Consider the following 27,744-nt stretch of genomic DNA (forward strand, 5'->3'; position numbering starts at 1 on the left):
TTTTAGGCAGAGAAAATTAAAGAAAATTTATTTACCTTCAGTTAATTCTGGAAGCTGATTTAAGTTGCTCTATAAAACGTCAACATGTGGTTTTGTGATGCTCCATATCCCAGTTTGGTCTACTTCATTTGTTTTAAACGTCATAATGCATTCTTGTGTGTATTCATAATGCATAACAAAAGCTATACTAAATACTGACAAGGAAGGTCAAAACAAAACAAGCAAATCAAATCTAAATCACTAATCAAGGTATCGGTAAATATGTTTATTTTAATATTTCTCCTCAAGTCACAGCAAATATGGATATGGAAAATATTGGAGGGTATTTTGGCCGAATATAAACCATAACAATGTACAAAACATGGCAAAAGATACAGGTCCTTCTAAAAAAATTAGCATATTGTGATAAAGTTCATTATTTTCCATAATGTAATGATAAAAATTAAACTTTCATATATTTTAGATTCATTGCACACCAACTGAAATATTTCAGGTCTTTTATTGTTTTAATACTGATGATTTTGGCATACAGCTCATGAAAACCCTAAATTCCTATCTCAAAAAATTAGCATATCATGAAAAGGGTCTCTAAACGAGCTATTAACCTAATCATCTGAATCAACTAATTAACTCTAAACACCTGCAAAAGATTCCTGAGGCTTTTAAAAACTCCCAGCCTGTTTCATTACTCAAAACCGCAATCATGGGTAAGACTGCCGACCTGACTGCTGTCCAGAAGGCCATCATTGACACCCTCAAGCAAGAGGGTAAGACACAGAAAGAAATTTCTGAACAAACAGGCTGTTCCCAGAGTGCTGTATCAAGGCACCTCAGTGGGAAGTCTGTGGGAAGGAAAAAGTGTGGCAAAAAACGCTGCACAACGAGAAGAGGTGACCGGACCCTGAGGAAGATTGTGGAGAAGGACCGATTCCAGACCTTGGGGACCTGCAGAAGCAGTGGACTGAGTCTGGAGTAGAAACATCCAGAGCCACCGTGCACAGGCGTGTGCAGGAAATGGGCTACAGGTGCCGCATTCCCCAGGTCAAGCCACTTTTGAACCAGAAACAGCGGCAGAAGCACCTGACCTGGGCTACAGAGAAGCAGCACTGGACTGTTGCTCAGTGGTCCAAAGTACTTTTTTCGGATGAAAGCAAATTTTGCATGTCATTCGGAAATCAAGGTGCCAGAGTCTGGAGGAAGACTGGGGAGAAGGAAATGCCAAAATGCCTGAAGTCCAGTGTCAACTACCCACAGTCAGTGATGGTCTGGGGTGCCATGTCACCTGCTGGTGTTGGTCCACTGTGTTTTATCAAGGGCAGTGTCAATGCAGCTAGCTATCAGGAGATTTTGGAGCACTTCATGCTTCCATCTGCAGAAAAGCTTTATGGAGATGAAGATTTCATTTTTCAGCACGGCCTGGCACCTGCTAAAAGTGCCAAAACAACTGGTAAATGGTTTACTGACCATGGTATTACTGTGCTCAATTGGCCTGCCAACTCTCCTGACCTGAACCCCATAGAGAATCTGTGGGATATTGTGAAGAGAAAGTTGAGAGACGCAAGACCCAACACTCTGGATGAACTTAAGGCCGCTATCGAAGCATCCTGGGCCTCCATAACACCTCAGCAGTGCCACAGGCTGATTGCCTCCATGCCACGCCACATTGAAGCAGTCATTTCTGCAAAAGGATTCCCGACCAAGTATTGAGTGCATAACTGAACATAATTATTTGAAGGTTGACTTTTTTTTGTATTAAAAACACTTTTATTGGTCGGATGAAATATGCAAATTTTTTGAGATAGGAATTTTGGGTTTTCATGAGCTGTATGCCAAAATCATCAGTATTAAAACAATAAAAGACCTGAAATATTTCAGTTGGTGTGCAATGAATCTAAAATATATGAAAGTTTAATTTGTATCATTACATTATGGAAAATAATGAACTTTATGACAATATGCTAATTTTTTTGAGAAGGACCTGTACACATACTGTTTAATACATTAAATTGATCAAATGGGACAGTGAAGACATTTAAATGTAACAAAAGACTTCTTTAAAAAAATGCTGTTTCTTAACTAAATTTTATAATAACCCTAAATAAAGGGTTTGATGACATATAGTGTATAAATCAGTTTAATAAATATGAAAAGCAAGGGTTTTGGTGACTTGTGAACAGCCTACGAGAGAAAACAGGAGACTAAATGTACCAGTGAAAGCCTATAAGATTTTATTCATGATCCACAGAGCACCGATGGAATCTGTTCCAGCTGAACATGTCCCAGGATCGACACTCGAGTCAATTTCTTTCCCAGACATATGCTGGCACAGACTAACCAAAATGTAAAACTAAGGCCAAATGGGTCTGCAAAGGAAGCATAATTAGGTCAAAGACGACTGTATAGACAGCTGCAAGATTTGGTTACAGCTACATGTACCCCCAGAATCCAAGGCAACTCTGCTTGTGTTGACTATACTAGAGAAAATTGTGAAGAAAGTATGTAAACAGAAGTTGAACAGTGTTCTCCAATGATAGGGTTGCCTGCTTCAGTTATTTGCTCATGTTATGTTGTGCTTATTTGCTAATGAGGCATCTTTCTGCGAGATATCACATACTTAATGCATAGGCAAGCCTCATAATAAGATCATCCTTTGAGTCGTTTGTCCCTATAAATCAGAGCCAATTCATACTTTGCACGTGACGTCACAAGTACTGGCTGGCGGGCAAGAACGTCGTTCTATAGCAACAAAACCCAGTAAACTAATCAAGGATCTTGCCAGGACGTCGCCAGTTTTAATAACAGTTTTAAAAACAAAAGTTGGTGTTTTGAGGTGTAACGACATGCCAGATAGTTGTAGTGCGATTGGATGCACTATTATTCAGCATAATCGAGTTAACGTGCATGTAAATGCGCTCATTCCCTGAAAGTGCTGCTGAAGCTGCTTTTGATTTTCACAGATGGCAGAGTTGTGCTGTTTGTGAACTAAAGACTGTTTTTAGGCCTATATCATTTTAGTGATATTATTCATATTTAGTAATTGTATTGTTTTTAGTGTTATTAGTGTCATTAAACGTTTTGTTAATGTGCTATGGAAACACAATAGCCTCACTATATAATTGATTGTAGTATTGGCCATTTTGTGAGCGTTTGTTGCCCGGCAGGTATCCATGGCAGTCACGTGACTGCAAAGTATGAATTAACCTTTTAAGATCATCTTAGGGCTTGTAATACTGAGATCCCCTTTCAAGAATCAGATACATCTTTACCAAGAGCTCTAAATTGTCTCTCTATAAATAAAACTTCAAAAACCAATAGATGAAATATGACCTCAAAGCTGTTTTCCTGGATTGAGAATCTCAAAGCACCCGGTTACACAGAAAAACCATAGTGGGAGATTCCACTTAGCTGCTTTGCAGAGACTTCCATTACTGCAAAACATAGTAGGCGGCATTATCAGCCACTCAAACTTCAAAAGCAGAATTTAGCTGTGAAAATATGCCACGGTTCAAGTATACTGCTCTGTAAAACAAATGCCGGTTATGCACAACACAGCAGGAAGAAGAGTTTTTTTTTCATATACTACAGGGATATCTATATGACGGTCTCTCAAGGGACACCATTAGGTGTTGTTAACCAGCCTCAGTCACTGAGCACTCTCACCACAGATGACTAAAACTGCTCAAAGAGGGACATCTTCCAGGATAAGCACCTTGTACACTGGGTATAAAAGGTCTGACCCTAACCATTCTGTATTTATCTAAAAAAAAGGAGGCTAAAATGGCTCATTGGCCACAGGGGAGTGCTAAAAGAAGAGTGCTTGGGGATCTTACCTCTACTCTCTCCCTCAGGCTGTCGAAACGGGGAAGCTCGGGGAGCTGGGAAAAGCGGCGGTCATAGATGCAGAGATGGAGATGCTTATCCAGGACTCGGAAATCTTCATAGCTCCGCCTCACGATCCAGCTTCGTCCCTGTGGGGCGGTAAAAGAGGGCAGTAACTCAAAAGGCAAAACAAACAAGTGTTCGAACGTGTTGACGTTTGGTCTGCAGAGTAAATATGAGGGCTTGTTTTTTGGATAAACCTCATCTGGCCAGTCTAGCACCACGATGACCACATAAAACAGCCACTTCAGAGCAGCCACGTCACAGCTGTGTGTGTGTGTGTTTAATCCTGGACATAGCAGCATTCAAAGCAATGAGGAGAGGGACAGTGACAAAACATTTTTACCGGTAGAACTAGATTTGCATTTCCTGAAGGAAATACTGATGCTTTTAGGGTAGATAAAGAATAGAATCCAATGTTTTGAAATAATAATAATAATAATAATAATAATAATAAAATAAAAACATTTTTGATAAAAGGTGAATCCCAATTTACTTCAGATTTTAGAATGTATCTTTAAACACCCAGAAAATTATGGGTGTTGGGTATTGGGTCATTCTTACTTAAAGATTGGATTTTTCAATGTTGCATCACAAGATAAATATGTTTCATGTTCAGAAAATCAGCTAATATGAAGTAAATTATAAAGGAATGTTGCATAAAAGTAAAGCTACATCAAAAAAATTTGGGGTCAAAGTTTAAAAATATTGAGCAGCATAACCGTTTTCAACATTGATAAGTAATGTTTCTTGAGCAGAAAAAAGGAGCATTTCTAAAGGATCATGTGACACTGAAGACTGGAGTAATGACTGCTGAAAATATTAAAATAGGAAAAAGTTTTTATATTGTAATAATATTTCACAGTATTACTATTTTACTGATCAAACAAATGCAGCCTCTGTGGGCATAAATGACTACTTTTTGAAAACATTTTTAAAAAATCGTATCATCCTGACCCCTTTGAGCCTACTGTAATCATATAAAGTAAACCAACTCAAATCTGTACATGATTGTCTCTTAAAACGGCTAACTCTACAAAACTGCACTACATCATTGTCTGAAAAAAAGGATGCAGTTAAGATAGGGGCATCAGCAGCTGTATAAAGCACTTGAGAATTCTCAATTCAGAAGATATCAATGAGCATGAAACTGAATATGCTGATGGGATTCTATGGAGAAGAGTGGGAATAGACTGAGTATGCTAGTTTCTCTTTCCAGGCCTCTCATGATGGATTCCCTTTGGCCTAATGCCTTTGTGGCTGCCCTGTGTAGAGCATCAATCATCCTGCCAGTGTTGTGCCACTTGACTAGAACACACTGTGTACTCCTGTAGACCATAGCCGACCAATCAGATGTCCTAATTAAACGACATACAGCAGCATGTGTACATTTGTTAGTTACAAAACAGTTTTTTTTCTTTTGGCGAATATATAGACAGACATGATCCTAATCCAAGATTAAAAATAGATGCTTGAACAGAAAATCAATTTTGAATACAGTTTTGTGGCTAGTAAAAATACTTGATATATTTTCTCAATTCACCTGCCATTAGTGTGAAGATAAGGCACAAAAACTAATTTTGGTCCCTTGTACCTATATGTGATAAGACCATATTGAATTCTATTCTAGCTAAATTTAGATTGTATAGACCTATTATCAACTCTAATGAACCTCAAGTCATTTTATGACACCACCACTTTTAAAAATCATTTCTTATTTTTCCTTTCTTTTTTGGAATATCTCCACTCTTCCAATCATTTCTTCAATATCCAAGCCACAGAGTCCAAATCCACACTAAATGGAAAACCTCAATGTCTATGTTTCACCCTAAACTCTTCTCTCTGAACCAGGGCTGGGAGAAAAGACTTAAAAAAATGCTGGTGTACTAGTGCACCCATAGGGAAAACAAACAGTTGTTCAGCCTTCCTGCTTCCAAAGCATTTCATAGGGGACTGAGGAGCATTTGTTTGGAAAAACGGCAATGAGAGTGGAACTAAAATGCTTTACCTGTGTGTCTGATCCCTGTCCATTCAGACGGCTTCTGGCCAAACATGCACTCTCAGGCCCTGTCCACATTGAGACGCGTTTAGCTGTATACGTAAAAAAAATGATCGTATCGCCGTTTCGTCCGGACGGATCCGGCGTTCTGGGAGATTGAAACCGCTATGTTTTTGAAACCGGGTCCCAGAGTGGATAAATCTGAAAACGACACCCTTGCGCTTTCGTGTATACAGCCAATCCGTACATTTTGTGAAACGATGATGTCATCACCCCAGGTGTCGTCTAGTCAGACTCCGCTAAGTCAGTAACAGCAACGACAACTGCCGACTACACGCTTGTGTTCGTGCTTAAGAATACTGAGCCTCTTTTATTTCTTTCTTTATTATTTAGGCCTACTTTAATGTATTTTTATTTCTTTATTTTACTTCTTTATTTATTTATATTTCTTTCTTATGCTATGATGCTTGTATTTTGTCTAATTAAGACATTTCGCATTTTTTGGGGATGGGCATTTCAAGCAAAAATATTATTTGACGATCGCTGGGAATTATTTGATTATTATTCAAAAAAACGCACCCCCACACATGCTCACCGGTAACACGGCGTTCGTACCGACATTAAATTTCTCTGTACTGTAGGAATTACGTGTTGTAGCCATTAAAGAAAAGTTAGTTTCATATTTATGTTTAAATATGTTATTTTTTCCATTTCATCTATGTTGATTATATGAAAAGTGAGCAGCATGAGTAGCCTAATCATAAGATGCGCAATATCGAGAGACTTAATTTTGACCACTTAATTAAGTTTTGTTTTGTATGAAGCTTTCTTTAAAGTGAATTTCGTTTTGTATAAATTTTACCTTAATTTTAATCAATGTTTCATCAACCAATTGCCTGGATTTAATAAATAAGCAAATATAGCAGACAATATAATCAGGACATGGAAGCGCCGGCACAATATAACATGCATTGCACGTGAACTGGAGCTTGTCTCATAAATGAACAGAAACTCAGAAATATCTCTATAGAAAGCTTGAAATGTCTACTTTTAAACAAAACCATTCAAAACGAAAAGAAACAGACAACTCTCTTATGTAATCCGTATGAAGTGTGCATTTCTCTCAATAGGCACGTTCACGATACTGCGAAGGTGGACTAGTCAGTATCGTCAACATCTTTGCAGCCGAGACTGACACCGAAAACACTAGTTTATTAATAAACAATTAAAATGTCTCCTTGCTATATTTGACACATTCATAATAATAATTAGGCTACATTTGCCGGTTCTTTGTGACAAGCTTTATGCATCTGCTAACTAATCGAATTCCGTGACTCATCTCTATTTTGTACCAGGCCATTTATGGTTTTTCAGATTGTTCAATAAAGTTCTTGGTAAAAAAGAAAAAGAAAAGAAATTAAAGAAAATAAAAGAAGGTACTGTGCCTAATATTATTGTATACAGCGCGCAAGGTTTATGCACAAGTCTTCTGTTTTTAGTGTACAGTATATGTGTCAGAATTACAGTGCCTCATGCTGGTCTGGCATGTATACTACATCGGTTTGAGTCAGTTTCAGTGGTTTCATGTGTACGCTGATATTTCTTGAGATGCTGCCTTGTTTACGGAATTTCTTTTTAGAATGAGGAAAAAAAAACAGTGGATAGGGAAAGCTCTGGCTTCGTGTGGATGTGGCCTCAGTCGTTAAGGTTTTATTTTTTCTCGTTTTAAACACACAGGAGCAGTGCTGTGGATTTGGATGAGTTCTCACACACCAAGATGGAATGAGGTTTCCACACACAAACCAAGACTTCAGATATTTTTCCACTGAATTTTCAATCACATCTGCCAGTGCTCAAATCAAGTACACCAGCAGCCAGCTGCCTGATTTCTGTACCAGATTTAGGTACAGTTCACTTAAAAATAGAAATTGTGTCCAATTTAGTTTTTGAGTGGACTATCCATTTCAGTAGCTACTCTTTTACTTTTTTGCAAAAAAAGGATAGTTCAAATTTTGTAGCAACAAACTAATGTGAAAACGTAGAAGGTCTGCATCTCAAATGTATAAGCAACAACACATAGTTGAGTTTAATTTATGGCTTTACTGGAGTGTCTCAAGTTGACTATTTCATCTCTCCCTTTACTGTGAGAAATCACCACACTCTTGCACTTGCAGATTGGTACTAGATTCTGCTATACTTGTATTTAGAAGATATGATTTTAAACCTGGCAATCCAAAAAGCAATGCTCAATGGTCAAATGCTGAAAAAAAGGCAAGATGCAATGAAGTGCACAAAGATGCCAATGTGTGTGTACATAGACAAGCACTATTATACAAGATATTCTGTCTTACCTGACAGTAGATCTGAACCAAATACACAGGCTCTTTCGACTCCAGGCCATTCCGTGTCACTTCAGTCTGTTCGTCTGCGAGGGTTAACTATAAAAAAAGAGATGAAGAGAGGAATGAACAGAGAGAACAGAACACTTTCTAGTTTTAGTGACAGCTGAAAACACTTAAGACATCACATACTGTTGATATTATGAGAAGCTTTTTTGATATTGGTGAAAAAATGACTAGCAGAAACAGGTCTCAGTGTAGTAAGGTGCAGAGATTGTTCCTCGGGTTTAATGTTAAATGATGCGTCATCAGCTGAGCATATTGTCCACATATTATAAATAAGAGCGCTAAAACAGTGAATCCAGTGACAGGCAGATCACAGACTGAGCCATGCATGTAAAGTCACTAATATTCTGATTACATTTCTTCAGTCCATGGTAGCTTTTAGAGATAAATGTGAAATAAAAGTGAAATTAATATAAAAATAAGCTTGAATTTAGTCTTATGTATGCAGTTTTTAAGGACTTCATATTAATTCACAGACATCAAAAACAACATAAGATTATTTTTATCAACATGGTGTGTGTGTGTGTGTGTGTGTGTGTGTGTGTGTGTGTGTGTGTGTGTGTGTGTGTGTGTGTGTGTGTGTGTGTGTGTGTGTGTGTGATCAGTCACACTTTAGATTAGGGTCCAATTCTCACAATTAAGTAAATATATAACTACAATGTGTAAAATGGAGGAGGGAGACTAAACAAAAGAGTAATAAAAAATGCACCCCCTATTTAAACATTTTCCAGTGTGTGAGCTGGAGTGTGTATGCGTGTGTGCATGTGAGGGCAAGGCTGCGTGTGTGCGTGTGAGTGTGTGCGGGAGTCAAATGCGAGAGTGTGTGTGTGTGTGTGTGTGTGTGTGTGTGTCAGCGAGTGTATGAGCCTTATTGTAACTTAAGTACACTTGACAGTTACATGAACTTTTAGTATTTGCATATACTTGTTTGTTATAAATGGTCCTGTTGTCTTCCGTGTTCAGACTTAACCCTTTGGGGTCGGTGGTCACGTCGGCGTCTCTGTTGATTTTGATCTTACATATAAGTGTTATACATCATTCGAGTTAATGTGTCTATTAAGTGTCTATTTTTTTGTGTATACCCACAATAAAAACAAAGTATTGTGCTATTTGTCAAATAAAGAAAAATAAACATGATACGAGTTCTGCCTTCTCTCTGTCAGTGAAGTCCATTCTGAAACGTGTCCGAAAATGAACTAACTCAGCGAATACTTGCCACACAGGCACGAAAGGTTTTTCTTTATGAAGCTTGAATTCTCTTCTTTTAAAAATATTCTCAGTTTATGTAATCTGTATGAAAAGAGAGAGATGTCAGCTCATTATAGCTTATTAAGTGTTAATGTGACCACGCCCACAGAGAGTACACGCTATTCAAACGCAAATGATCTGGGTCAAGCCATGCAAACATACCAACGCCCACATCAGCTGGATAAAATGCATCAAGTTTAATAAGAATCTTGTACTTTACCAAGTCTTGCTACGCTGTGAGGAATAGTACTATCGTAATAATCCTGGAAAATTTACCTCAGAAGTGCTGGTAGTTTCATTTCGAGGAGCAACGGATCCCACTGACGTAGATTTATTCTTAAGTGCTTTGTTTTTATCGCGATATTGAATAGTGTCTGTAAACCACAAAAAGACTGTTTAAATATGAATTGCGAATGCATGAATGAACGGCACAGACACACGCGCACTGTTGTTGTTTATTACAGCTGTACAGCGCGCATCTCTGCCGTTCATTCACACTCGCACCTACATTAGTAAACATGTAATTTTTACATAAACAACCAAACTATATTGCTATAGCCTACTGAGATGAGTAAAAATAGACTGAAATATGTTGAAATAAAATGTCTTTGCAAATTAACATTTATATGCTAATATGTCAAACACGATATGTTACAGACTAAATATGAATGTTTAGACAAAATTTCGTTGATTAGTTTTGGATAGATTATAAAGTTTTTTTACAGTAAAAAAAAAAAAGGACTACTGCCACATCAAATGTTTGTAATCGCCAAACCGCTTTGTTTGCCAATTTCTGCTCATATGTTAAATATATAGTATGGAATGTTTTGTCAAAAAGTAGGTATATAGAATTTTAAACTAAGTTATTATAGTGTTTGTTCCAATATTCAAACGAATGAATCCTTATCTTTGAAATATGTATGATAAAATGTATACTTTTTACAAAGAAAGATTAAACTTGAAATATTGTTAAAATTGTAATTGTTGTTATATATATATATATATATATATATATATATATATATATATATATATATATATATTTATTTTGTCCTCGCATTCTTTGGTACCCAGTGACACCTGTGTGAAAGGCTCATTATGCAGGTCATTGTCTTCTCAGGTGTGAATCACGGCCCCACGCATATTGCCTTTCCAAACAAAAAGTGTCTTAAAAAATTTAAATCAATGTATTGTTTTATGTGAATGATTAGGTAGGATGATTTTCAGATCATTTTGCAGCAAAAACTCTTGGTGACAACATCCATTAGTCAAAAGTCTTGTGGACACATATTTAGTGTGTGTTTTGTGGCCTTATTTCAGAAACTTTAATTTTTAATTTTTTCAATAACCATGCATAAACAATATTCTCTCAAAAATACAAACATGTACATACATGTTGCTCACATATTATGGTAGCCCTGTTAGTGCTAAATAGAGTGTAATGACAACCTTTCCATTAATATGTTTATAAGCAACTGAAAAAAGCACAAATGTCAGGGCATGTCAAAACAGCAAAAGGACCCCAAAAACACCTTAGACCACAGAGGGTTAAGTTTTGTATGATGTTTACTACATTCAGGAAGTGTATTGCTTTGAACAAATAAAATAAAAAGCAAGTTCATATTGACTGCTTGTATTAATTGATGAAACTTATAATTATGCTTAGAAGTTCTAATAAACAGCCAATATCCTAGCAATATGCATGCTAATAAGGAACTAGTTAGTAGAGAGAATTGGACCCTAAACTTAAGTGTTACCATATGGTGTGTGTTGATATAAATGGACTCACTATACATGCCGGGTGTAAACTGTTTTTTGTTTGCTCGTAAGCATTTTTTTTTCTCTCAGGCGACATTGTGTCAATCATTGATGTATGTATGGTTGAGGCTCACATTAAGTGAGGGGACTTACAAGCTTTTTAAACATTTAAAATTTACCAGTGTACTATCACATCAGATATAGGCTACTAGAAACTCTATAGTGTGCACATTACCTGACACACACACACGAATACACACTATTGTTGTTTTTGTTGAACAGAATGACCATACAGTTTTCTGCCATTTACCTAATCATTTGTACAGTCATCTTTTTATTTTTTATCCATCCAAAGCTATAGCAGCAACATTGAAAACTCCAATCTCTGTGTTTACCGCCACATCTTTGACATGATTACCAGGTTAACTGACTCATAATGTGTGCAATGGCTCACAAGCTCCTGAGTCTCTAAACTCGCAAAGTGTATGCCTAGAGTAATTACACACACAATGGATCTGTTTGTTGTCTCAAACGCTGTACATAACAAAATAACTCTTTCTTGATGTTCAAAATAGTCCCAGATACATGTTTGCGAGGGAACATAGAAGAGATGTACCATGACTAACTATCTATCATTCAAATAAAAAAAGTCCTCTTACCCTGATCCAAGTATATTAACTCAAATATTACCCATTACATCATACATGGGTGTTCACACACTGTTGTGTTGTGCGAGTGACAAAAATTCTGCTGTGACTCATTTGAGCTTGTTCATACTGTGAGATAGGTGATGACCTCAGCGAGAGACACACAAACATTGAATAAATAAAAAAATCTTTGTCTTGCCAAAACAAAGGGTGACTATTTCTGTCTAGTGCAGCTAGTCACACTCCCACATAAAAATAAACATCATACAAAAGCCTCTATACTGGACTAACATCATAATCTCATTTAAAGAGGAGCAGAATGGCAAATATCTTTGACAGCAGCTACTTGGACTTCAGTTGGTAGCAAAAGCATTGTTCTGCAAATCTTGATAGAGCGTATAAAAGGTTGCATCCAGGTGGATCCACTGATGAATAATGCAATTATTTACACAAAATTTACCATTAGATCAATAGAGTGTCTCTATCGCCATCCATCTAGTTAAATAGCTTTAATGGAAGAGTAAAAATAAAAATAACCCTCTAACCACTTTGCGTTTATGTTTACAACTGATATTAACATCCATTTCTGATGATCTGATCACAAGTTGTCAGGTAAGACGGTGTCAATGAAAAGGTTGGCTATTTACACTTCGTGTAAACGGACACGGCCAAGATTTTAAAACTCTTGGTTTGGTGGAATGATTACATATTGGATCCTGTACTATTGTTCAGGAAACATTAGGGCATATTAGCACTTGCACTACAAATGTGGTCACATGCGAAAACACAAAATGTTTTAGACCAATCTTACACCTGTATACTTGCAGTCTTTTAGCAGTCTCCACTCACCAAGTTTGTGTTTAAACAACACTATGCAGTCCTTTGACAGTCTCTGTTTTGTACTTGAAGGCTGAAACCATATACAAAAGTACCAAATGTTCCTTTAAATTAGAAAAATATTGTGTGAACCCTGAAATCTGCAGTCAAATATCACCTATATGAGTGTGTGGTAGTGTTAATAACACTGACTCTAGTTCAGAAAGCAGCCGTTAGATTGTATTCCTGTCACGATGAGTGAAAGCTCAGTGGCATTGCAAACTTTACTTAGAGCGACAAGATTATGCCCTTAAAGAAGGCAGGGTTACAGAGAGCTGTGAAGTATTAAATATCTGTCTCGGTGTGTATGCAAGTGAAACTTTAGACATCTTAACAATACTACATGAAGGCCCAACTGAGCCACAGTCTGAGACTTCTGTTCATTCCACATCCTTACAAGTGAAAAGTGAAACCTAACGCTGCTGCTCTGACGCGAGCAAAGAAACAGACCTCTGACCAGCAAGGTCTATTTGAGAAGAGTGGGAAAAGATTAGAGAGAAGCACAACCATGTGTATGTGAAATTTGGAAGCTGCATGCTTCAGTAAGGTCCGGTAAGCAGTGCAGCTCTTCAGAAAACCATGGGTAACATGAGAAGCAATGACCCAGTTATTCACAGCACAGTTTAAAACACTCTTTAACAGCTTGCCAGTGCTGAGAGAAAGAGCGGTATCCCCACCACAAGTGCCAGGAAAATTAACTCAGATGGGCTTCCATAACCTAAACAGTTATGAAAATATACTTTAGCAGTGACCACAAAGGGTTATTAACATGAAGTCCCATGGGATGCACAAACAAATGCATTCGCAGAAGTGGTCAGCAATCCTTGTTGGGACAGAGCATTTAACTGAACTATTGTTTGATTGAGACCTCAAGGAAAGCATCTACACTTTATAGGGATTCTTCAGTTAATCATTTACAAGCACTCACAGTCATGAAAGATATTAAAGCACTCTGGGTGCTCAGGAGGTACTGAGCTCCCCGCAAGAGATGTTACAGAAAATGCATTTAGTGGTGTAAATCTCCATAGCGCATGTTTACGCAGCACTGATTTGAAGTACAAAGCATGATGTCAATGGCCCTGGTGAGACTTGAAGACATTAGGTGTCTCTTAAAAGCACATCTGCAGCCTTTAAGTGTGAATAAAGTGAGATTAAAGTGAAGGTATAACCAAGAGCAAAATAAAAGGGTGGGAAAATAAAACAAGCAGTGAGCAAAAAGGGCAAAGACGACTTACAGAGGCACAACATCCCGTTTGCGCTCATTAACGCAGCATCTTTTGTTCACCCCAAGATTCCGGCTGCACGCTGGAAGCTCAATTCAGATGCCGTACTCCTAAACATTCAAGGATTCCCACATTCGACTTTCCTCAGTCTAGCATGCGTGAAAGTAAAACCGGTTCTTTTTGTTCGGCACAAATCCACTCGACAGAACACAGATGTCAGTTGAGTCCCCCCCCTCCGGAGTGCCGTCCCGGCTGAGTTGTTGTAAAGCACAAGGGTTGAGGTTCCCCCTTTGGTACTTTCCTGCAAACTTACACAGAGTGAAGTGCTGGCTGGTCAACTTTTTGCAGAAATCCAGTTGTTTTCAGGGACTTCATTGCAGTTTGGTTTTTCTAATTTGTGATGAGATTCTTCGGTCCTTCTTCATGTTATCTGAAATTCACTCACTTAGTTTGCTGGCCAAAAGTGGTCTGGAGAACACACAGAAGAAAGTATGATGAAAAAAGCAGTTCTCCCTTTGCATTTGTTGTGGTGTCCTTTCACCACACGCTCTCGTTTTCTCCAGACTCTATTGGTCTCCCCCCATTACCAACCCCCAGCGCCTCCCCCTTTCACTAGCTCTCAGTGGTACAGTCCCTGGGACAAAGCACAGGGCCGGTGAGCCAAAAGAAACAGTGGGGAGAGCTGTGAAGAGGGGGTTGCCCTTGTAGGAGCACAGAGCGGTTCTCCAGCATGTGCCCTTCACTCTCAGTCCTGATCCTCTGGGAAGAGTGCAGTCCAGAGCAAGAGAAACAGAAGGGACAGAGACAAATGTTAGTGCTGCATTGAGAATGTCTGGAGAATCCTTCATGAACGACAATGGCTGCTTGAGGCTGTATTATCTAATAATCACACTATTGTAGTAGCACAAAAGACAAAGAACGGAAACAAAGAGCCTCCATATGTCTCGTACTTTGGCAGGGGGCGCTTTCTGTTCACGGCCATTTTTAATGACCTAATTATCGTGTTCGTTGATGAAGACAATAAGGACAGGTTAGGATACTTGACAAATCCAACAACATTACTATTCGATGGTGAGGTTAACCAATTAATGTAACTTTTTAAATGGGATAGTTTACCTAAAAAAAAAATTACACATTTGAGACGGTGTAGAATAAAAAAAAAAACATAAGAAAGGTAAGGAAAGAAATGCCTATAGGTTTAGACATGATGATGGGTTAATGACAATATTATTTTAAAGGTGGTTAAAGGGAGTGGATTTAGACATGCAACTTGATTTCAGCGTGCTAGTATTTGTATCTCTTAATACACCCCATTTTAATCACTGCTGCTTAAGCCATAAAAGCATTGCTTTTGAATGAAATACAACGTTAATACATTAAACATTAATGTCAGTCTGCTGTGCGCAATGTTCCATTTTTTATACAATTTAAATGCTTGTTCATGAGAATTATGGTAGTTTTGTGTAATGAAAAGTTATAGCTATTTAGCCTGTTAGTTGAATATCTGTCAGCTAACTGATTTTAGGGCTGCACTTAGCATCCATACCCCAAAGATTTGTTTCTGTTGGATATGATCTTAACCCAGGCTTATTATACAACATTTTCTTACCACCAACTAATCAACTAGAGTACCTACCAAAAGTTTTGGAAAGTCAACAAGACTTGGATGCTCTCCAAGGCTGCATTTATTTAAATCAAAAACAGTAATATTGTGAAATATTACAAATGAAAATAACTTTATTTGAATACATTTTAAAATGTAATTTATTCCTATGATGGAAAATCTTAATTTTCAGCATCGTTACTCTAGTTTTCAGTGTTACATGATCCTTCTGAAATCATTCTAATATACTGATTTGGTGCTCAGGTAACATTTTTAGTATAACAATAATAATATTATAATGTTATACTAATTATAATTATTATACTATTATAATTATTATTATCAATTATGAAAACAGATGTGCTGCTTAACATTTTTGTGGAAATAGTGATGGTTGTTTCAGGATTCCTTGATGAATAGAAAGTTTAATGAACAGCATTTATAAAATTTATTAAAGAATTTATTAAAAAATAAACGTTTGTAACATTATAAATGTCTTCACTGCCACTTTTGATAAATTTAATGCATCCTTGATGAATAAAAGAATTTCTTTCTTTTTTTTATCTTATGACAAATGTTTAAATGGTATCATTATTTCAAGGCTTATTTTAAAATGATTGCTTTAGTCTGACTGAAATCAAACTTTTAAAGTAAATGCAATTGTAATTACCTATTTGTTGATTTTGAAAGTTTAATCGGACTTCTAGTTCAAAGTCTAATGATGATAAGACGTGGCCCGAGGCAGTGGCTGTGACAAAAGTACAAAGACAAGCACACAGATACATATTTACACAACTTTCAGCCGTAAATCAGTGCAGGGGACAGAGAAAAGCAACGGGTCACTCCAAATTACATCACTTCTGCCATCACAGCACATCTGAGGGTGATTTAAAAGATTTTCCTGGAGGAGTGTTGTGAAATGCTGCAGTCAACCACACGGAACGCACGAGAGATCCAAGAGTCCTGCTATTCGACCTTCAGAAATGAGAAATCCTTCCCTGGAGTCCCACTCGCTCAGAAACACATGGCTGCTTCAGTGTGAATATGTGAGTTTGAGGAGGGAGGCTGGCTGGTATCAGATGTGTTTGGATTATTTCATGGAGGTGGATCAGGTCATGCAGACCAAAACAAATATGAGAGCTTAGAGACTTCAGCTGAAATGTGAGGAAGAGTTTAAAAATGCCTTTAAGTTAACAAATAAAGTCTCCTGCAACGATGACCTTTAAAGGGCCAGAATTGTGATTCCATTGAATAAATAAATGCCAAGTCGTATGATTATTCAGTTACTCATTAATGTGTCTGGATGAGCTGCAAAAGAGCATTCTTAAGGGTGGACACATTCCAGCGGAAGATTTAACACCCTCAAGTATCCAGTTCCAAAACAAATCCAGAGGCTCAGTGTGGAAAATACACATTCCTTAAACAGAGGAATTCACTATGGATGGGACAGGATTAGTCAATTAGTCAGATTGAATAGTTTATTTATTCTATAACATTTGTTTTGAACATCTATCGCAGCTAACAAATGTTGAAATTGAGCTAGTTAAGAATTGTTTCATAATATTATAAATATCGGTAATATTTTATATTCAAAAATCTGGGTGCTATTTCAGTCACGTTTCACCACACAATTAAATAGTCAGCATGCTAAAACCCTTTCTTTCTGCAAGGACGAAAAAACAGGTTCTGTATCTGTGAATTTCATCAAAGCTCAAAAGGACCATGTATAATACAACATTTGCAAGATTACAAAGATAATCTCTTGAAAGTCATTCCTCTTTAAAGCATTATGAACTGATATCAAAGTACCGCTTTGGTAACAAATTGCAAGGCAATTTACATAAGACTTCAAAACTGCCTGCTTTTATGCATAATCTAATAGTTCGGTGCAATAAAATCTTACAGTAATTTTACCTATGTATTTGTTGAATAAGAATATATCAGTTATTCTATTAAAGGGGTGTTATTAGTGTACACTTGTTGCTAATATTTGTTGCTCTTATTAGTGTCTACAAAAGATAACCCTAAACCAGCCTAAATATACGCTGGTTCTTTATCTTTTTTTTTTTTTTGTCAGTCATCTACACGTCATGTGACTTATCACTTTGGAGTCACAGGATGGCATTATAATGCTGATTAGCTGATGGGAACACAAGCACACCAACCCATATGCCCAAACCTTGAGCTGAAATGTTCAAGACAGAAGACACACAAAAAAATACTTAGAGGTCCAAAGTTCATTTCAAACTTTTGAGAACCCTCTACAGAAATCTACAAGAAAGTGTTTTGCTGCAAAGAATCAAACAATTTCCTCTGCGTAATAGATAACCTCCAAACCTAGATCTTGAGGCAGGAAGAAGGCCACAGTGGCAACATGAACTTGAAGAACATAGTATCATCCACTGGATCATACATTAAAATAAGACTCTCTCTATCTGAACAGCTAAAAATATTATACAATTAAAATCCACTAGTGACCTAGTTCATCCAGATTTGCCTGAACAGAAGCTGGGCATCCTGCCAGTTTTGCCAGGGTAAATCCCTTACATGATTCCACAAATCATGCTTTGAGAGGACATTCAAGGACATGGTAGGTCACTGAAATGAGCACGTCCGGTGAGACTGGTCAAGAAACTGTACCATAATCTGTAGCCAGATGAATTTCACATTGTAGAGTGATAATACAAACGAAATATTACTTTGCTGAAAAATGTATTTTCTGTGGATAGGGCAGGACTGCGGAGGTAAGAGCAGGTCTGTGTGAATAAAGTGGTCTTCCCACACGCTCTCCAACCCAAGGGGGGTGGGACTAGTGGTATTTTTGTCAGGCTGCAGAGTGGTTGTGTTTTTGAGTGCGTTGCCCTGTGGGCAATAGTGGAGTGCTCCATTGTTTCATTGCAGAGGAGGGACCAAGATAAAGCAGTGCCTCTGAGGATGACATAACTAAGCAAGGTAGCTTTAAAAGGGTTTAATGTGGATGAAAGATTAAAGTTGATATGATTAAAACACACAGAAGAAGGTAACAAATTAGAACTATAAATTATTGTTGGATGACCAATCATGACCCAATTTTTTCTTTCTTATATATGCACTACCATTCAAAAGATTGGGGTCTATACTTTATGTTGGGGTCTATATGTTTTTCTAAGTCATTAAAAGTTTTAAGGCTAAATTTATTTGCAAAACAGTAACAGTTTGAAACATTGTGAACATTTTAAATAATTGGTTTCTATTTTAATATAATTTAAAATGTATTTTATCCCTGTGGTGGTGGTAAAGCTGAATTTTCAGCAGCCATTACTTCGGTCTTCAATGTCAAATGATCCTTCAAAAATCATTCTAATATGCTCAATATGCTTCTAATATGCTAATTCGGCACTCAAGAAACATTTCATATTTAGGTTGAAAGATTGTGCTGCTTAATATTATTGTGGAAACTGACACATTTGTTCAGGATTCTTTGATAAATAGAAATTCAAAATAAATATTTATATGAATACATTTTTTACTCAAGTAAAGGGGAAAAATCCCTTCAAAACTGCTTAATGAAAAAAGTAACCAATATTACAAAAATAAGTTAAAAAAATAAGAAAAATAAGTCCACCAATATCAATACCATTTTTTTTGCTTTGGTATCAAAAATGGGGGAAGGGAGTCAAATTTTTTTTCACCCCTGATAGATTTGCATCCCTCCAAGCACAAACTAGTTATTGGACTTTTGGCCTCATCTTCTGTTAATGCAGACAAGCACGTTATGTCTTGCAACGTGCAGTCAAATATGATATCAGATTATTTTCTGTGAGGGTTAGTGTTAGGGGATGGAATATACAGGGTGGCGCCATCACTGATCTTGAATAATGCACACCCCTCAGTAAATGTGCATTTGCGCCCATGTGTGTACTAAACAGCCTCAGTCCCACACTGTTAATGATTTAGGCTAGTTTGTCAGCTCAGCCTCAGACATATAAAGGTGCTTGCACACTGAAAACACATTGTACTGCACAGATCGATAACAAAGCCACCTCAGCAGCTCGTAAATATCCCAAAGAGATCTTAAAGCATGTTTCCCCAAACAAGGTCCACAGCAGTACAAGAGCAGATGCTATTAGAAAACTGCACATAGTTTTCTAATAGCACAAGGTAGGGCAAGAGGGAGATTGGAAGGGCAGTCAGGATCCCCCTTCTCCAAGGACTATTTCACAGGCCAATTCCTCCTGAAATCTCAACCCCACAATACCAGCTGAGGCATTTTGTCATTAACAAACATACATGGGGTCAACTGACTGACATGATTTATGTGGCCACACATGTACACATCGTTGGGCACATACTCATACTGCAGTCTGAGATGCTCTGATGGAGAGAGGGGCAGGCCACATGGGATATCATGCCTTTACTGTGCACAACTCTTTGGGGTTTGTGCATCCACACTGCTGACTTGGCAACTGTTATATAAAAAAAGTTCTAAAAAGCCCAGCTTGCAAAAGTAATACATTTTAAATGCAAAATCTCACATCGGAGAGCTTACCAAATATTAAATCACAAGCTGCTTTCCGCTTTGCAGGGTCTTTATGCAGTTTACTGTTTCCTACACACTACAGGTCCTTGCAAAGGTCCCTTCATATTCGTCATCCCAAAAATGTGTCACGCATAGAAACCTTGCACACAGAGTCAGATGCATATTAATTAATCAGTTAAGGGGTAAAATAAAATAATGATTAAATTAAAAAAATAATAATAACACAAAACAATACAAAATGTAGTCTTAAAGCAGTGAGGATGATTTTGTTGTCCTCTCCTCTTCTTAAAAAGTGTCCATCCAAACCTGAGATTTAGTAGAGAGGAAGGAGAGTTCCAACTTCTTATCAAGGAGCTGCAGGATTATCCAGAGTGATTAAAAGTTTAATTTAGGATGTCAGTGGCTCAGTTTGATGCTTTGCTAGCGATACTGGAGCCACATATTAAAAAGAAGACCACCAATTTCCGGGAAATCAATTGATCCTGAACAGTACTGGATTTTGCCGTTCATTTGTACGGTGGCTCTAAATTGTCAAAACACCTCTCAAAATGCATGCAATGGATGCGAAAATCATGAATTTTATTAGGACAGACTAGGGGTGTGCCATATCATACCGTCCACGATAATACCGGTATACATTTTTACATGATAAAAAAGTGTCATATCGCGATATCAATGATATAGCGACGCGATGGGCGCATTTACGTTCCCTAGCACGCACAACAACAACACCTGTCTGAGCGCGAGAGCAGCCTGTCAGCCTCCGATGACGATTTAGCAATTTCACAAACAGCTTGAGTGTTCAGCAGGGCTGCCGACGCGCGTCTTCTCTCACGCGCGTTTAGGAGTCGGGACATGATTGAATGGTCTCTTGCACAATCGGGCCATCAGTGCATCGTAACTAAAGTTTATAATTTTCAAGTCTTCTTAATTCTTATCAGTTTAAACATTCAAGCGGTTTTAAACTATCCAGTAAGCTACTCGCGCACTCTGAGAGAGTTGCACTGCGTGCATACATAGAGTACAGCTCGCGAGAATATCATTATATCGCTTTAATGGGGGGAAAAACGCAAAATTGTGTAAAACTTCCGGTCTTGGTAAGTATACTCATAAACACAGTCGGTTATGTATAAAACGCATGTGACAGTGTGACAGACAGCATAATGAAAAAAGCAATGGATCAGTGCACTAGCTGTAAAAGTGACAGCAGCCATAGGCTATGTGTCTGTCATTAATGTTGTCGTCAAAACAACAAAAGATAGAACTAAAAGACTATGTGTTATTTTACATTTGATTACTTTATTATGTTTCTGTAGTATTTCTGAATACTGGTGTTAGACCTACACACATTTAACATTTAATTCAAAGATTGAAATCAAGCTTCCTTGTGTTGTGTAAACTCTTAACAACAAAATTACCACATTGTAAAAACGCAATGAGTGAGCAAACATTTAGGCGAGATAAACATAATAAGAAAATTTTCAACAACAACAAAAAAAATGTCTATATCGTCATAAATATCATCATCGCAAATATTCTTGAAATATCGTGATAGAATTTTGAGGCTATATCGCCCACCCCTAGGATAGACGAAAGTTTTGAAGGCAAAACTCTGAACTCGTATTTCTTTTTTTAACGTGCAAACATTTCGGACGAGAATTTCAGACTCGGTGTGCAATGACCTTAAGCAAGGAATATCTGTAGAAGTTCACTTTACTTGGAAAAACCTGTACATTTGGAGTGCCCTGCAAAATCACACACACAAATAACACTTGAGATGCACAAATTAGGGATTTTAAGTATGAATATACATCATAAATAAAAAAATAATAAAAATAATATATATATACATACTTAGATAAGCAGAGTCATATATACATTTTAATATAATAATTTAATATTTCACATTCACATGTAGGTCTACACATTATATAAAACACCCTACTTATATCTTACTGGGGTCAGTAAGATTTAAATATAATCATAATAATAATACCTTTTATTCAGAAAGTATTAAATAATAAAAACAATATTCCAAATAAATGAGATTTCTATCCACCAAAGAATCTTGAAAAAAATTATCAGTTTCCACAAAATTAAGCAGCACAACTGTTTCCAACAGCTTATTGAGCAACAAATCAGCATATTAGAATGACACTGAAGACTGGAGTAATGGCTGCAGAAAGTTCAGTTCCCCTTCGTCAGTCACTATGAGTAAGTCTAGACTGATGAATGGTGATCGCTTGCGAAAGCCTATCTACTTCGAGTGTAACTAAACGAGCCAATGCACATTGGCATGCGATAAATGCACCAGCTGCTGTGTATCGCGGTGCGACCATATACATGAATATCAGTCACGTGACCTCTTACGTCATCTGCTCTTTTTCCAGTTGACTGCCGCCATCTTGAGTACCTACCGAGTACTGTCTATGGCAGTGTTACTCATTGCGCGGCTCGCGTGCCGCATGCGGCCAAGCTTTCATTTGTGGCTCGCATGGCGGTAAATAATACAGTGATATGATCAAGCAGTCACTACAGATATTTTATAAAAACATTTAAAAAGAAGTAGGACTATAACATAACCTCAAAGTGTCAGCTCTATTTTCAAATAATTTTGATCGGATTGAAAGGGGTGGTTTATCGAGAGAACATGTTCACTTGATCGATTGAAAACCGAAACTGAAAGGACGCCGTCCGTCGCGCTGAACGTGCTGTTCTTCTGATGAATAAAGTGTCGTATAAACGAGTGTCACGTCGTTCTATAATTCTCCTTTCACTCAGTATTTGTGAAGTGAAGCAGGACAACGGCTCACCAGTTCTTGTTTCAGATTCTCATCCACAGACGACTGATTTTGGGCATTTTTACTGCGTGATCAATACAAACAGCACGGCATAACGGTTCATCACAGTCTCCAAATTATGACCAGAATTTCATATTAAGTCTGCTGTTTAAAACAAATAAAGAACCAATGTAGGAAAATGGTTATTACGCGACAACAGCGGGAAACTTTGTATATTTGTGCAGTGTGCGAATGTCAAAAAACCTATTCCCAATTTGAATCTTTTGACTTATAAACGTGCACATCACCCCAATCATGCATCATTTCACGATGTTAAGCATTCATGTAAACTACAATACATTCAGATTAATCAATCACAATGAATTCAGACCGATTGAAACAAAAGTTGTGCATGTAAACATATCCAGTCCCTGCGGAGTTGCCAGTTATGGCAGTATTTCCAGCTCTTAACGCCGCATGTGCTCTTGGATGATAAGATACATGAGGGGCTAATGTAGAAAAAAATAACTTAATGTCATTCTGGGATGAATCTATTCTGGAAATCCTGTTTTTTTGACATTAAGGGAAATCATCTTGTCTCAGTTACAAATTTGACTGGTAAATCATTAAAAAAATATTTATTGCATTGCATATTGAATGTTCAAGGGTGACGTATTAATAAACAGACATGGTATTTATGACTGTATGTAACTTTTTATACTTTCCTGTAAAAATGGCTCTCCTACTGACTTTATCCTATCAGTGTGACTCCATGAAAAAAATTGTGAAGACCACTGGTCTATGGTACTGATAAGCATTAGCTAGCTTGCTACAATTTACAGCTTCGTACGGATACAGTAAATGGCTATGCAAGACAACATTTTGCACCTCGATTGCCATTAAAAAAAAAATTTCAAAAAATGTCATCATTAGGGTGTGATCCTTACGCGATACCTGGTGCGTACTTCCAGCTTCTGTCCACTGCTACCGATCTACCAATCCTGGCATTCAATGATTTTTATTTATTTATTTATTATATACACACACACACACACACACACACACACACACACACACACACACACACACACACATATATATATATATATATATATATTTATATATATATATATATATATATATATATATATATATATATATATATATATATTTATACACATACACATATACATATATATTTATACACATATACATATATATTTATACACATACACACATATATATATATATATATATATATATATATATATATATATATATATATATATATATATATATACCCACACACCTTAAAAAAAAGTGCCGAGGCATATCGGTGAACTGCATTGTCCTGTTCCTCTACGTCTACGACACGACCCATTGCCAGCTGTTTTATTCCCTGACCAAGGGGACCCTCAGCACGGATGCACTGGCGCACAGCTGGCCCCGGGGCCTATGCAAGTATGCAATTTCCCCAGTGAGCCTTCTCGCACAGACACTGTGCTAAGTCAGGGAGGACGAGGAGCAGGTCTTGTTAATTGCGCCGTTTTGGCCCAACCGGACCTGGTTCCAAGAACTCATGCTCCTCGCGACAGCACCTCCTTGGGCTCATTCCTCTGCGGAAGGACCTGCTTTCTCAAAGACGGGGCACTGAGGTTCTAGGTGACCTACCCCAGGCGGTGGTAGACACAATCACTTCTGCTAGAGTCCCCTCAACGAGGCACATCTATGATCTGAAGTAGTGGTCGACCGATATATTGCCACGGCCGATATATCGGCCGATATTTGGCTTTTTTAAAATATCGGCAGATACGTTTTTCGTATTGGCCGATGTGTTGGAAGCGGGACTTTTATTTTGACGGCGCTGCAGACTTTTATTTTGACGGGCGGCGCTGAGAACACCAGCACCTGAGAAGAGAACGGCAGCGCCTGAATTTGATCACACAGCGCTCACTCACATTCTCCGTCTCTCTGTCAGTCATATCTAATAGTTTGTTAGACAGAACCGGTGGCAACAGAGCTGGTAATCAAAGAAAGTAAATGGTATGCGAAAAAGTAATGCATTTGCTTTTATATTATTTGTAACCGAAAACAATCAGGCTAAAATACTTTCTCATTTACCGTCAACATTCAGCAAATGCGCTTCTACATAATTTAAACAAATCTCTGAATATCTAATAAACATTTAATTTCACAGACCTTGCAGATTTAATCGAATCCAGCTGTGATATCTTGTGAAGTGTGCGTTTGTAGCCTGCATAAACGTGTTCCTGCGAGTGACAGTCCGTGCGCAGTGAGTGAATGCGAACAGAAGATCAGCTTCACAGTAGACGCGATCGAAACACCTTAAATCCTTCATTTTAAAATATGCAGTGCTATATCCAGCTGCCCACTGTGTCATATTCATGTAGTTTTCACTGTGTGCTGTATGTAAAATTAGCGTTACCTTGTCAAAAGTCAAAGTAAAAAAAATATGATTATCAGTGCGCATGAAATTACCAGATTACTGAGTGCCCTGTTACAGTGTTTACTTCCTTTTTACTCACATATTAATATATTTTTCAACTACTTTATTTGTGAAAAATACTGTAATAGGATTGCAGATTCAAGAAGTTGCCATCTAAAGTATAGGGCCTAAGCATATTTATTTTAAATATTTATTAAATTTATCTAATTTATTAAATATTGATTTTTATAAATATATTAAAAAAAAAAATATATATATATATATATATATATATATATATATATATGTTTGATATATAAATATAAATATCGGCTTTATATCGGCCACCCTGCTCTCTAATGGCGCTTTTCCATTACCAGTACCAGCTCGACTCGACTCGACTCGCCTTGGCTCGCCTCGACTCGGCTCGCTTTTCGTTCCGTTTTCCATTGCAGAAAGTATCGCCACAAATAGTACCCGGTCGTCATAGCGACGCCTTTCGTTCCTCGTTGCCCCATCAAGCTCTCGCTGGATCCTCTCTTCGTCAACCAAACAAAGGCATGTCTGCACCTCCTCGTTTGACCACGGCGTATTCTTCCGAGTTGCCATAATAATAGTAGTAAGTTTAGTAACTATCTCTGGCTAAACTATTTAAAAAAGGCGGGGTTATTCTGGATACTCCATCTGGCGCGTGCAATGATGACGCAGTGAATAGTGACGATTCTCTCTGACCAATCAGCAGTCGGCATTGTTTTCACGTCACATTTTAGTATCGCCTTAGCTCGCTTAGAACCTCGCCGGAGGTGGTACGAAAAAAAGTACCCGAAAGCAGGTACAGGTACAACTTTTACACAGTGGAAAACCAAACAAAGGCGAGTCGAGTCGAGCCGAGCCAAGGCGAGCTGGTACTGTGTAGTGGAAAAGCGCCATAAGATATCGGCATCGGCCATCAAAAAACCCATATCGGTCGACCACTAATCTGAAGTGGAAACTGTTCGTTGAATGGTGTTCGTCCCTCCGGAAAGACCCCTGAAGATGTTATTGCATATAAATAAATATGTGTATAACTAGTGCTATGTGAAATGTCATTGTTTGATATTGACGATTATCTTCTGGAAACAGACTGTTGTAATCGACATTGCGATACTTGCGAGACATCTTCAATATAAGATAATATCGTCATATCGCCCAGCCCTAGTAGCAAGCAATCAATTTACCATTCAACAGGATAGGGCAAGGTGTGCCAACATGCATAAAAGCCTGTTGAAATAAAACACACGAGAGTACTCTGTGAGAGTGCCTACAAATATCAGACACTGAAGAAATCGGAAAGAGAGCCATGCATTAAACAACAAAGAACTAAACTGGTGGAGTATTCATGTGTGGAAATTAACTCCTGGAACAGATTAGTTTTATGCAGGAACTCAAAATATAGACACTCAGTCACCAAGAAGGCAGAATTAAACAAAATATTTCCTGTCTCATAAATCTGGATAGCAATGTTAACAAAGCAGATGCTATTTCCTATAACTTGCCCATTAGCACCAGATGGTGCTGATCAACACATCAATATCACCCTAAAAATAAACAGTTGACCGGTCTAAAGCCGGATGAGAATCCAAGCGTTCATGGTCTGTGGTGGGAATAAAAAACAAGCAGAGAGGATGATGTTTTTGTTTTAGTATTCTGTTCATTCAAGAGCCCTTAGTAGCAAACACAACTACCACCCACTCCTTATTAAACTAGCTGATTTGATAAAGAGTGTCGTGCTCTGGAATCGCTGTTACGATACGTGACTCCACTTCCGATTTACATTGAGGGCACAAGCAAGTGTTCATGTCAATGTGATGGCTGAACAGTGACAGCAGCCATACTGGCCTGTATGACCTGTGGGTTAGAGGCAGCATCTCTGCTCCAGGCTGCCTAATAGCTGAGGAATAAATGTGTCATGTGCACCAGTTGAGGGGTAAGAGCATTTGACTTTCTCCACAGGCAATATAATGACTAAGAGATGTGAAGATAGATTGCTAGAGAGACAGAGAGGGTAAATAATAATAGTCAAGCTGTGGACAGTAATTCAAACAGCCTGAGACAGAGCTGAGAATAGCACAGGATGAGCCCTGCTGTTGAGAAGCACACAAGATTGATGTATCATAACTCGTTTGTGACTAAATTTAAGAGGATGAGAGAGAAAAAAAGTTTTATGTCTGTTGAAAAATCCATCTTCTGATGGTAGCTGGATTTACATGCGTCTAGCAAGTCAAAACTGGTCTTCACCTGATCCTAGCTGGTTTTGGTGGCTGATCAGCCAGTAGACCTGCACCTGGCTAAGTTAATTACCATTGTTGTAGAAAACAACAA

At 37.7% G+C, this 27,744-nt stretch overlaps 1 protein-coding gene across 7 annotated transcripts in view; it reads right to left on the reverse strand.

The window, feature by feature from the left end:
* arhgap32b (Rho GTPase activating protein 32b) overlaps window positions 1-27,744 on the reverse strand; it is a 174,894-nt gene that overhangs the window by 31,632 nt on the left and 115,518 nt on the right. For 3 of the 7 annotated variants that reach the window (XM_077233165.1, XM_077233164.1, XM_077233163.1), the window contains exons 6-7: window positions 8,230-8,316; window positions 3,831-3,968 (exon numbers count right to left, since the gene is read on the reverse strand). In XM_077233165.1, the coding sequence (XP_077089280.1) occupies window positions 3,831-3,968; window positions 8,230-8,316 (225 nt within the window). Of the gene's footprint in view, window positions 1-3,830; window positions 3,969-5,887; window positions 5,994-8,229; window positions 8,317-14,047; window positions 14,575-27,744 lie in introns of those variants that run through there. The other 4 variants (XM_077233169.1, XM_077233170.1, XM_077233167.1 and 1 more) reach the window with 4 other exon arrangements.

Source organism: Siphateles boraxobius, unplaced genomic scaffold (genome assembly GCF_051911475.1).
Source record: "Siphateles boraxobius isolate OS27281-9 unplaced genomic scaffold, OSU_SipBor_1 18, whole genome shotgun sequence".
Classification (NCBI taxonomy): Eukaryota; Metazoa; Chordata; class Actinopteri; order Cypriniformes; family Leuciscidae; genus Siphateles; species Siphateles boraxobius.